A 13,583-nucleotide genomic window follows, 5' to 3' on the forward strand; every position below is an offset into this window, starting at 1 on the left:
GAAGGCGTCAATTTTCCCACCAGGCAAGCAAATGCGAACGGTCAAAGATGTGGGTGAGATGAGTTGCGGGGGTTGATTCACCCAACCTCAGACAGGTGGGAACAAGGTGCGAGATGGGTGGCCACCCACCTACTACAAGCGTGTAGCATCCCCACAAAAAACCATTTGGGTAGTGCAATATATTTTTGCTCATATTGAACAATCTCAAACACAAATGTATCATAAATATGCTGTTATTGTTTTAATATTCTAAAAATGACAATCAACATGTCATATATGCCAAAAAAAAAAAAATTAGAAAAGGAATTAAATAGAAAAATAAAGAAATTAAATTTTAGATTTGATGAAACTTTGAAAAATCGACTAGAATTACAACATATGCATAAAATTAAAAGACTGAAATAACTTATAACTTATTTTTTCTTTAAGAAAGTCAAATCAATTAAAGTTATAAACAATAAATGGAAAAAAGACTCAAGATATCTAAATTTAAATAAAACTCCGAACTATTATTGGTATTGACGTTTCTAATGACTTGTTAATGAATTAAGAACACTAGAGCTTTCTATAATATTCTAAGATAGGAAACCTATGACTTGTTATATAGATTACGGGTCCATTTTAATTTCAAGAATCCAACCTATGATTTATTTATTTATTTTATATATACTTGTGTACCCTGATCACGTACGTAGAGACCCCCGAGAACGATGTCTTGTGGTATGTTTTCTTCTTCCCTCCACAAGTCTTTCCCCGATGGTTTCCTTCAATTCACTACAAGAAAATAGCTCTATTGCGGCGATTGTTGGTCTGCTGGAATTAATATCGCCGCAATAAGTTATTAGTCACGGCGATTTATTGGTTGACATGGCTTCCAACCTGCGACTTTTTTTCCTCGTTCTTTTGCGGCGATGTTAACCTTATTTTCGGCGAAAATTTTCGCCACAAATTTTATATTTATTTTTGCAGCGATTTTAAAGAAAATTTCGGCGAGGTAAACTGCTGTAAAATGTCAAAATCTTGTGCCGACGCACAAGTTCGCTGCAAATTTCCAATTAATGTAAACGTGCCAAAACCTCCACAGAGAATCAGATTTCCCCCCAAATCCGAGTTCCCCTCAAATCCCGATTTCATTCGTCCCCATTTTTGCCTACCAGTAAGACACGCCCCTGTTTCCACCCCGCAATTTAGGAGCTGAAAATTCCATATCGTTGCATTGTTCGCCCGTTTCTTGGTTCTCCTTTCGCGGAATCCAGTCCCCCCATTCCAGACTTGAAGCGAAACAAAGTGAGTGCCTCCCCGTCGACCACGTTGAGAGATTGTTTTGGGAAGACCAATATCGGCGGCGATTATCGTCCATCCACACGGTGGGGACTTCCTTTCATGCGTCGAAGGTATCTGTGGTTCCCTTTAAGAAATAGCTCTCCCCCTTCATCCTCGCATGAGTTGCTTATTGCAATAATTATGCATTTTGGTGGGTACTGATTAAGAGTGTGTCTAAATTCACTGCAGATGTTATTGGCGTGTAAGCATCCTTGTTTCTGAGTGTACCTTTTTTTTGTTGATCTGTAGCCTCTCGATGTTTCTGCTTCGTTTGGTTTATTCATGGCCCCTTCACTGGTGCATTGTTTGTGTTTGTCTCCTTCGACTGTCTTTGAAGTTCCAAACTGTCACCTATTCAAAATTAGTGAAAATGATGGGTAAATGAAGTTATAAACTGTGGTTGAAGTTCGAAGGTTTGGTTCATTTAAAGGAAAGGAAATGTCTGAGTGTCAGTTAGCTTGATAGGTGCAGCATGTGTGATGCTAGGAAGAGAAAGGCTAGTAGGAGAGATTATTAGTTTAGGTTGAGATGGAGGATGCCATGGATAGGAAAAAAAAAATGGTGTGAACCTGCTTGGAATACCAAGTTAAAAGGCAATTGTTTTGGCTATTTGCATTGATTAGAATAAATGGTGTGAACCTGCTTGGAAGCTTTGGACAGTTGCCTTGCTACTTTGAACTTTTATTAGTTTAGTCGCCAAATATGGAACAAAATTCAATCTTATCTTGTGAGATTAAGCTGGACATAATGCTTTCTATCATTAATTTTGTTGTTACTGGAAAAAGAAGCATGCTGACTGTTTTTTTTATTGTTGGGGTGTATCCACAATATCACTCAATGCAACTGACCTAAATCCAAGTCTAAAGGGTGCGATGTTGAATGATATAAATATGTTGAGTGTGTCTTCTCTAACACCAATTGATTTTCGGTAGATTTGCAGCTTATGATCAGAAAAGTAGTATTAAGGCCAGAGATCATAAATTCGAGTCACTTGAGTATGTCTTTCCTGATACCCAAAGAAGAATGGTAGATTAGTAACTCATGGTCAGACAGTTATTAGATGAACTGCTTTATCTATCCTTTTTGTCTGTATGGATGAATATGGATAGGCATGAGGGAGACATCATAACATAGCTAGAGGAGAGGAGAGGATAGGGTAATATCTAAACTGGATAGTGGAGTGCATGTTGGCATTTGCAAGGGTGGCCAAAACTATTGGGGGGTATCTGGTTGCAGCAATTTGGCCCAGTAGAGTTTTTTAGAATTCCCTTGTGAGGATTTTATGAACTAGCATGTCCCTTTTAGCAAATCCTGATAAAGATCTGCTCTAGCCTGCTTTAGTGCTTATTTTTCCTCTAGTTCACACAGTTATCCATTTCAACTCAACATCTTATTACTAATTAAGATGAAGAACAAAATTCCAAGCCCCTACTAGCTCAATAGTGTAGCTCCAAGGATAGGGTGGGATTGTGATGTAATGGTCCTCTGGAAGAATTTTTTTTTTTTGGAAGTTTGAAGCCCAGTTTCTATCTCCTAAATAGCATTCTACATGATGGATGTTGGCAATCATAGGCCTTCACAATTTTCAACCTCAGAAAATATCAATTATATTACTGCTATATATATACCAAAATAAGAGAAATAATAGAATTTTCCTGGATCATGAATGAATGATGGAAGATCTAAAGAAATTCTTTATTAACACTCTTTCACTTTGCACTGTTCCATAAATTTTATTGGAAACAATTTGCATGACAATTGGTATCTTTCTCATCTTCCATATAGATGTCTCTCTCGTATATTCGTTGTGTGCTTCAGTTGTCTTTTGTGCTTATCAATAAAGTTTTATCACTTATAAAAAAAAAAAATACCCAAATGACTATGGAAAACTATCATTGGAGCTTTTTGAGCTTACTCATGCTTGGTTCTCTCATAATACATCAATAGATGATTTTACACCTGCAATTGAAAAACCATCCAACCAATGTGAAACTCACAATCCAAGTTATATTTGATTTATAACTTGGATTTTGAGTTTCCACTACGAATATGATTGCCATCAAGAATCCTACATGTAGATCTTTCACACATTAGGTTGGATTTTTGGTTTTATCCCCAAGGTGTTAGTTGTAACTGCAGTTTTTCGACACTACAGGCGAGAATTTTCTAATAAAATTATGGGATACCATAATCTTTAGACTAATTCAGAAGGTATTTGTAAGAAAAATTGCATCACCCCCAGAGTGTAATCTTGATAGTGGTATGCCTATACAATAATATTGTATTGTGGCTTTGAGTGATTTTATAAACATCTCATACAGTTTCCTGCCTGCCATGAGCAGAAGCGCACATGGATAACAGTAATATATGATTCCATTTAGCCTGACAGTTTACAGTTAAAAATTTCTGTATCAAGTTAGGAGTTTCAAGATTTCATAAGTTGGTGCCACCAGTGTGAAAGCTCTTTGAGTCCAACTGCATTGCATTTCTAGTGACAATAGAAGCAGAGACATCTGATAGGAACCCTGCCTGTTAACCTGATCTTCTCCGCCTTTTCTCTCACCCCATTCTCTTCATTTCTCCTTTTCTCTTCCACCTCTCCTCTTGCTACTCCTGCTATCTGATTTATCCTTTCTATCTTGCTTTGGTAGTGATGTAGGTTTGAAGCCCTTTTCTGCTCTGATTCACCCTTCAATTTCAACAGTTCGGGAGTCAAGAATCCAATATCTTGACTTGTGAACCATTCAAAAATTTAGCAAGCCAACATCATAAGTTGAGGCAAAACCCTTCTCTTTTCCATCTTAAGTTTGGCCTGCATCTCTTCTGACCATGATCCCAAGCAAGTATTCTGGAATTCTTTTTCTCATACCTGAAATAATTTGCGCTAACCATAATTTATCACTGCAGAAGTTTAAGCACATTGTGGACTATGCATGCAAAGGCTCTATGGCTTTAGGATTTGAAAATGATAGCGATTTTCAGCTTGTTTGGATTTCAAAAAACCAAACCATCACCCTTGGTGATTTTCAACTTTTGGAACAAGTGATGATTTAAACATGTTAAATCATCGCTTGGCCCAAAAACTTAAGCTGATAGGAAAGGTGAATTTAGTCATATGAATCATACTATCGAAGACTAGCCCTCACATGCAAGACCAGAAAGCATGCGGATCCAGCTATTAAGAAAGGAATTTGATATTTTAATTGGGAGGTAGAGTAAAGTTGGAAAATTGCTGCTCAAGCACTATGTTAAATCACCACTTGTTCTAAAAATTTCGGAATACTAGAACAATCTGTTATTCATTTGAATTATATTCTCTAATAAAACATTTACCGCTTCCTAATCTTTCCCATCTTAGCTCTCTCCCAAGCATCTGCTTTGGTTCTCACAAAATCCTCTCGTGATGAGCTTTCCGACTGGGGCTGGTATCCATCAGCTGAGGATATTGGTCTCAAGGAGGATGTATGACTTGGAAGCCTAGTTGGGAAAGCCCTCTCCAGTGCCTCCTTCTGCTCCATTGAGTTATTTATCAAAAGTTTATCTGTTGCTTAGAGGTTTAATTCTTTGACAACATTTATCATGAAAAAAAGATTGAAAACAGTAAAATTTGTCTGCATTCTGATGAGTAGAGAAACTCCTAGTTGCTCTACCAGAACTTGGCTGGCCAATTGTGAGCTTAGTTCTTGAGGGTTCAAGGTCCTCTCTCATCTTCATCTGAGTTGCAAAATCAGCTTCTTCAACTGAATGAATGGCAACAGCAGCTGCTCCAACAGCAGTTCCAAACTCAATGTCTTTTTATTCATAGTCCTCATTCACATGGCCTGAGAAATGGCTCTTGAACCAGCCCTGCGCCCTGTTATCTGGAAAAGCGGCTAGTCAATCAACTTTTTTTTTTTTTCTTACTCATCTAGCATTTTCTTTTGCCTGTGATTCATTGATTGACCCCCAAAAAGGAAAACCTGAATCTGCTTTAGCCAAAGTAATTGACAGAAACCTTAATGGATCTTGACCAGAAAATGCTAGAAGAGTGTCAGATAGCAGCAGAAGTTTTTCTTCTTATAATCCTCTGTGCTCCATATTTGTGGAGGAAAGTTATGCAAAATGTGCGGATTTACGTGTATTTTGAATCTTTGATGCTGAGAAAAAAAAAACAAAACAAGAAACTAGTACCTTCATCAAAGGTACTATCCCAAGTGCCATGGATCTCTTCCTGCTTCTCTATTTCTGGGCTTGAAAAGCTCACTCTAACAAAAATTAAAGAGGTCAGTAGAAAATTCTCTAACAAAGATTGGAATTATGGGAGATCAGTAGGCAACAGATCTCCCATATTATCCCAAGTATTTATCAATGAATTCTAACTTTGATGTCTTCTTTCCGGGAGGATGCTATACACGTTTACAAGATGAATAAATTGATTTGTTGGTTCTGAATAATTTATCTAAGTATAAAACAAAACTTGAATCAAGACTTTCCAAGAAATTACAGATTTTTAGTTGGCTTAGAGGTACCTCTTTTGCTTAACCAAAATGTCCATTGTCCAAAAGCTCTGTTGCTTATTTCCTCAATTATTCAATGGGGGAGAGAGTAGTATATGTTTGTAAAGAAGACCAGAAACATGGATTGGTGTCAATGCTTGAACAGGAGAAGGGGGAAAAGCAAGGCAAAATTTGCTTTGCATTCAAGTACACAGGGAAGCAAAGAATTTTCTTGCTCCATATGCATATGCAGCATGCAGTTTAGTTCATATTGCAAGTTGTTTCCATTTTCAAACTCTTTCTTGCTCCCTCTTTGTTGAAAGTGGCTTTGGACAAGAGTTCTTATTCTTACATAGTTTGTAAGTTTTTTGAGAAATGCTTGCTGTCCAAAGAAATTCTAACAAAATAAACTTACAAACATATATTTAGTTGTGTAAAGTATATTTGATGCTTTATACTAAACTACGTTAATTTGTAACTCGACTTTTATGAAATTTCTGTACTTTTTTATGTTAGCTGATACGACAAGCTTGAAATATCAGTAGGAAAAATTATTTATTCAAAAATGCACTTTCTCAAATTCTTTACCCGTCCTCCATATAGCTAAATCTTAGTTATCCGATTAACTAACATGTATATTTCAACCTTTTTAGATGGACAAAAGCTGGATGAACTTGACCGATAGACTTCGTTCGCCTGCATACGCCGATGGAGTTAACACTTTCCTCACCCTAGCACGAAACCATTCTCAGGGTAGTGAGCGCATTCGGTGTCCATGTCGTTCATGCTGTAATAATCTCTTCTTGCCTATACGAATTGTGGAGACTCACTTGTTCATTAAAGGGATCAATCCAAATTATACCCAGTGGGTATTTCATGGGGAGGAGGAAACACGAAGTTTCAATGAAGACGGTGACGATAGTGTTGCTGATTACGCCGACGAGTACATTGATGACATGGACCATATGTTAGATGACATCCGGGCAAGCACATTTGTCGATGTTCCCCAAGATCACAATAATCTATCGCCAACTCGTGGATCAATACCAGATCCCTCCCCAAGTTCATCTTTCGACCAGCTACTAGAGGATGCCTGGCGTCCACTTTTTGCTGGTTGTACAAAATTCTCAAAACTATCATTTATTGTGAAGTTGTTACACATTAAGACACTCGGTGGGTGGTCAATAAAGTCGTTTGATACGCTACTTAACCTGTTGCGGTCTGCCTTTCCTGATGTTGAATTTCCACATTCATATGAGGAGTTGAAGTCATTGGAGCGGGGTTTGAGATTCAATTACCACAAAATTCATGCATGCCCCAATGACTGCATCTTGTTCTGGAAGGAAAATGCTAATCTTAATGAATGTCCTAACTGTAAGGCTTCAAGGTGGGTGCCTAATACACACAAGGCACGCCTTATCCCTCAAAAAGTGTTGCGGCATTTTCCTTTAAAGCCAAGATTGTAACGTCTTTTCGTGTCTGCAAAGATAGCAAGTGATATGAGATGGCATAAAGAGCAACAGCCGACTGATGAGGCTAGCCTGAGACATCCTGCCGACTCAGAGTCCTGGAAGAGATTTGATGAAGAACATAATTGGTTCGCTCAGGATGCTCGCAATGTAAGGCTTGGGATGTCAAGTGACGGTTTCAATACATTCAACAATATGTCTAAACCGTATAGCATTTGGCCAGTAATCCTGGTTCCGTATAACTTGCCTCCGTGGTTGTGCATGAAAGACCAATTCCTCATGACATCCCTCATTATTCCTGGGCCAAAATCTCCAGGTAATGACATCGATGTTTACTTGCAACCGTTAGTTGATGAACTGCTTGAATTTTGGGAACATGGGGTACCTACGTATGATGCCTCTACAAAGGAAACATTCATGTTGCATGCTGCTTTAATGTGGACAATCAATGACTTTCCAGCATATGAGAATCTTTCTGGCTGGTCAACAAAAGGAAAATTAGCATGTCCATCCTGTAATGTGGACACAGATTCCATCTGGTTGAAGTATGGCCGGAAATATTGTTATATGGGACATCGTCGTTTCTTGCCGCCAGATCACATGTGGAGAATGAGAAAACATTTGTTCAATGGTAGAGAAGATCAATGCATGCCACCAAGGATTTTAGAAGGAGCTGATGTTTTGGCTCAACTACAGATGCTTGGGGATGTTCAATTTGGTAAATCTGGTCGAAAGAGAAAACGCACTACGGAAGAGTTGAACTGGACAAAGTATAGCATTTTCTTCAAGCTACCGTATTGGGTAACCCTGCTTCTTCTACATAATCTAGATGTCATGCATATTGAGAAAAATATTTGTGATAACATCTTGTGCACATTAATGAACATTCCTAGGAAAACCAAGGATAATATCAATTCTCGATGTGATTTGGAGATTTTTCGCTTTAGAAAAGAATTACATTTGAAGGTTCAAGGTGAACGTGTTACAATGCCACATGCATTGTACACATTACACGGTGATGAAAGGAATAAATTCTGTGAATGGCTGACCGATGTGAAATTTCCAGATGGATTCGCTTCCAATATCTTGCATTGTGTTTCTGTACGTGATTGCAAAATCTCAGGATTGAAAAGTCATGACTGTCATGTTTTTCTCCAAAGATTACTTCCTATTGCTGTTGGTGGGTACTTACGAACTGATATTGCCTTGGCCTTGACTGAACTGAGCACTTTCTTCAAGGAGTTGTGTGCCCGAACCCTAGATGTTAACCGCCTATCTCAACTCCAAATTGATATCGTCACAATTCTATGCAAATTGGAGATGATATTCCCCCCATCTTTTTTCGATGTCATGGTCCACCTAGCTGTCCACTTACCCCGTGAGGCCATACTTGGGGGTCCAGTACAATACAGGTGGATGAATCCATTTGAGAGGTATCTCGGCAAGTTCAAGCGGTATGTTAAGAACAAAGCTCGTCCAGAAGGCTCAATAGCCGAAGCCTATATTCACATCGAATGCCTAACTTTTTGCTCAATGTATCTCCAAGATATTGAGACGAAGTTTACTCGAATGGACCGCAACATTGATGGTGGAGAAGTGGAGAATATAGATGGATTCAAGGTTTTCAACCAGAAAGTTCGTCTCATGGGTGTGGCTTCCAACTTGAAATTATCAGATAAACTCCTCAAGGAAGCCATATGGTACGTCCTCAACAACTGCACTGAGATTGGACACTACCTAGAGTAAGCATCCATTATCTCTCAAGTTTGAACTTTTTTTTCTTATGGCTTTTCGTTGACACCTTACGTAACTTGCGTAGATTGCTTGGATGATTTTGTGCTCTCCAACTGCAGGGAGCACTACGAGAAATGTAAGGTGCATAGCCCAAATTGTATCAATCAAACACATCAAACTGAGTTTCCAACTTGGTTCAGGAAACGTGTAAGTTAGCTTGCTCCCTCTCTAGTTAGATGAACTTGATCTTTTCTGACTAAGTTAATTAACAAACTATAAGTAATTACCTCCCACCAATATTGTTGTAGGTTCAGGCCCAGCGTATCACCAACCCACTTGATGTGACTGATGATCTGTATGCGTTAGCATGCGGTCCTGAACCTAAGGTTGCATCTTATGCTGCTTGCATTATAAATGGTAAAAGGTTCCATACAAAGCAGCGTGAACTTCAGAGGCGTACGCAAAATTCAGGAGTGTTGGTAACTGGTGACGAAAGTACAAATAATGTTGATTTCTACGGTGTTATTAATGAGATCGTGGAGTTACGCTATATGGGTTGGCGTCGGGTGTACTTGTTCATGTGTGATTGGTTTGACGTTGGTGATCCAAGACGAGGGATACGAGTTGATAACCATATGACCAGTATCAACATGGATAGAACTTGGTATAAGGATGAACCATTTGTGTTAGCATGCCAGGCTTCCCAGTGTTTTTACATCAGAGATATAAGGGTGAAAGGGAGATGGTTCGTGGTGCAAAAGTACATGAATAGGAATGTATATGATATTCCACCGGTGCCAAGGGTGTTAGAAGATATGGATGGCGAATCAAGTGATGATGATGCCTATCAAGAAAATGAATCATCATATGATTATGCACCATTGCATTGTGATGGATGTCCAGTGTCAACTCCATTGAATAGGAATGATATAGAACCTATCTTGATTGATGCATGAGAAGTCACTGGTTTGGCTGGTCAAAACATGGATTCAACAGATTTTATTGACGATGGCCTGATTGCTTCTAGTTCAGGAGATTTTTATGGTGATGGGGAATATTCAGATGACGATGACCTACCCACAGACGACGAGTTTGTGTCAGAATAGACAACCAGCTAAAAAGTTGATGCACTTAAATCACCATAGTTTACCTTTTCTGTAATGGGTATGTGGCAGATATAAATTACACAAGCTTACATGTATGTTCCTTTCAACTAAGTTATCATGCTCAAGTTACCTTTGATTGAGCAATTTGGATCAAGTAATGTATCTTTTCATAATCAATATTTTTTTCAAGTCATAGATCCTGACAAGTAGACGTTTAATGTTTGTTTAAAACTTAGTTTCACGTGTGAGTCATATGAACAAAGTATAAGTTACCATTAACTATAACTAATAAAAGAAAACTACAATACCGGTGTTGATTTATTTCGTAATAACCATGAATTACAACCCATGTATGAGGAGACTGAAATAATAATACCTTTGATATTGTGTGTTTTATAGTTTATCTTATAACATCAAATATTTGTTGGGATTTCTAAGTTATTATGTTCCTAATATATTGATATTATTGCATCTCAGGTGGGGGGAAAAAAAGACAGCGTTGCACGTGTGAGGGCAAGAAATGAGGAGCATCAACATTCAAGGTAGATATGCAACGATTGGCCTGCATTTCTTATAGCCACTTGTGTGATCTTTTTCATGTATGCTAGTTCATTGCAACAAACGAAAACCCTACTCTTTAACTTTGTTTCTCAATCATATTACAATTTTGAAAGAGATTGCTATATATATAGGTGTATTCAACAAAATAAAATATTCATCATTTGGTTTGTAGATAGTAGTCGTCTAAAAGATGGGTATTAGAGTCACGTTTCAATTAAGGTGGATAATATGATTTATTAAAATGGATTGGGCTTTTTTGTAACCTTTGATTGGAATGTGGTACAAATGCAGGTGATGCGATGGGAGAGAGTTTTCGAGGAAGAGGGGCTGCACGAGGTATTCGTGCTCGACGATTTGTACCATACACATGTAGAGCCCGCCGACCACGTGGAGCTCGCATCGCTTCATACCATTCCACTGGCTCAGATGCAGATCCGTCATGCTCGGATGACTCAACGCAGCCTCCCAGTCATCCATGGGAGCCACCATGTCCACCTCCAATGCCCCCACCCGGGCCGAATAGAGAATCGTCACCCGTAATAGAACCCCTACCTAATGGAGACAATATCGGTACAGCTCATAATTTCTATTCTTTTTTTCAATACAAAACCCGTAGGACATTATGTGTAAACAACAAAGATTAAATATGAAGACTGATACTCAATGTCTTTTTTTTCTATGAACTTGAAATATAGATGTGACAGCCCCCACAATGCCTGCCGCAAATCAAGAATAGCCCAAACGTAGACGTGGGCCTGCTAAGTGTATTGAGTTCGAGAAAGCGAGAAAGTACGACAAAGTGCTTTTGAAGATTAATGACGGTGAAACAGCCCCGTGCTGCGAGAACGCATCCATGTTCACCACACGGGTAACACAAATAGTAAAACAACATTGCGACATGAGTTATGCGAGGTGGACTGATGTGCCTGATGCAGAAAAGAACGAGTTGATCGAATGTGTGAGGGTAAGACAATTGTTATTTCATATTGAGGGTAAGGAAGTGTGCGTACAATACAAGATGACGTTAACGTGAACTTCATCCATGTAGGGTGACTTTGTGTTGGATTGGGATCAAGAGAATCATAGATTGGCCGTCTTAAAGCAGTTGCGTAAGCGGTTCAATGCATTCCATCACGAATTACACAAAAAATATTTATCGTACGGAAGTCACCTAGAAGCATTGGCTTCTGGGTGTACCATGGTCAACGACAACGTCTGGGTTAAGTTGTGTGAGAGGTGGGGAACTGACAAATTCAAGGTATACATTGTTTATTCAAAAAAAAAAAAAAACATAGGGAATTTAACAAGTCATGTACTTTTAATTTTATTATGCAACTTGTGTGTAAGCTAACATTGTGTGTTAATGGCAGAAAATCTCAGCACAAAATCAGGAGAATAGAAAGAGGCAAACCGTTAACCACACAACTGGCCGAAAATCCTTTGTTAGGATGTTGGAGGAGAAGGTACAATCTATATTAAATGGATTTTTGCCGTAACTTGTATGGTCACAACCCATTTGCTGCATTGTTTATACTGTTCCACTAATTTCATTAGACGTTTGTTAGGTTGCTCATAACATGAAGAATCACGTTGGTTAAGGTCATATCCATTTTGATAACGCATAGAAGGTTGTTTCCTATAAAAAATTGCCACATAGTTTGTAAAGTTCGCTGATCTAATGAAATACAAGTTTATCGATCAAAACATAAAGGTTTTAGATTCTAATAATAATAGAGTTGGGGACTGCTTACATAATATAAGACATAATAATTGGTTAGAAGGACCTCTTATTTAGAATTAGAGAAAAAAAATAAGAAAGATGGCTACGAGAAATGTTGCTGATTGAAGGATTTTGTGTTTTCATCTTTTTTTTTTTTTCAGTGTAATTTTTCTGCGGGATTAATGATTTTCTCTCTCTGGATCTTGTTTATATAGATCTGGAATCTGTATGGTGTTCAATGTAGTCATGTTTTATGGATTTTGAGTAAAGTTTAAAACAAATTAATTGATTATTGTGATTGGAGATAATCAATTAGCGAAATAGAGGAATCCTCCCAGAAAAATGGGAAGAAAATGGGTTTCGAGGACAGAAATGTCACATCTGGCTTCAACCATACAAAAAGGGAAAAAAAGGGAAGAAAAACAAATGTTTGTGTGGTTTGTGGAAGGGGAATGGGAGCAGGAAAGAGGGGAGGAGAGGAAGTAATGCTCCTATCTCTCTATCCTCTCTAGGAAGTCTTTGAAAGGAGAGATATTCTTCAGTTAAAGAGAGACTGAGAGAGTGAACTATTTTTTCATTTCCATACAATTTGTCAGTAGAAAAGCTCAAAGATGATTGATCTTCAGTATGAAGCTTTGTATGTTTATTGGTTTAATATAGTCTGAATCTCTGCCTTGCATTTGTGGAGTGCATTGTTCAGAAATGTTCATGTCCACTCATGTGCATCATAAGGTATGAAGGCCTTTAGTTTTGTATTGAAGTGTTTGTGTGGTTGTACTTATATGGGTTTTTTTATATGATTGGCCCTTTCAACAAAATTTCGATCTAATAATATTTCTAATTCCACACACTTGTAGCAGGCTACGAATGCGAATTTGGTGGAGTTCTATAAGGAGACCCGCTGGTCAAAGAAGAATGGTAGATTTGTTACCCCAGCCGCTGAAGACACTTATGTGAGTACGATATATATTCAACACTATTTGCTGCACGAAATGATTGTTCAATTACTTTATATTTGACTTAGTGGCTTATTCATGAGCCATCACAAGACTTAAGAATAACCATATAATTAATTTCCATGTGTAGAAGGAGATGGTTGGCAAGATGGATGGTCTGGAGCCTGAACAATGCACCGATGAGGCAGCTGCGAGTGTATTTAGGGAGGTACTTGGTCAGAGACTAGGATATGCAAGGG

At 38.3% G+C, this 13,583-nt stretch overlaps 2 protein-coding genes across 2 annotated transcripts; one reads left to right on the plus strand and one right to left on the minus strand.

Annotated features, from left to right (window-relative positions):
* Positions 1 to 3,636: 3,636 nt before the first annotated feature.
* Positions 3,637 to 5,857, minus strand: LOC108993951. Its single transcript, XM_035695850.1, has 7 exons — positions 5,832 to 5,857; positions 5,494 to 5,567; positions 5,283 to 5,342; positions 4,974 to 5,114; positions 4,657 to 4,864; positions 3,861 to 4,055; positions 3,637 to 3,652 (listed from the first exon to the last, which is right to left on the minus strand). Exons 1-7 carry the CDS (start codon positions 5,855 to 5,857, stop codon positions 3,637 to 3,639), a joined length of 720 nt encoding a protein of 239 aa, XP_035551743.1.
* Positions 5,858 to 6,451: 594 nt separating this feature from the next.
* On the plus strand, positions 6,452 to 9,957 carry LOC108993949. The gene is made up of 4 exons (XM_035695851.1): positions 6,452 to 7,172; positions 7,290 to 9,009; positions 9,121 to 9,208; positions 9,310 to 9,957. Exons 1-4 carry the CDS (start codon positions 6,452 to 6,454, stop codon positions 9,955 to 9,957), a joined length of 3,177 nt encoding a protein of 1,058 aa, XP_035551744.1.
* The last annotated feature ends 3,626 nt before the right edge of the window (positions 9,958 to 13,583 follow it).

The sequence above is a fragment of the Juglans regia genome, chromosome 11, assembly GCF_001411555.2.
Source record: "Juglans regia cultivar Chandler chromosome 11, Walnut 2.0, whole genome shotgun sequence".
Classification (NCBI taxonomy): Eukaryota; Viridiplantae; Streptophyta; class Magnoliopsida; order Fagales; family Juglandaceae; genus Juglans; species Juglans regia.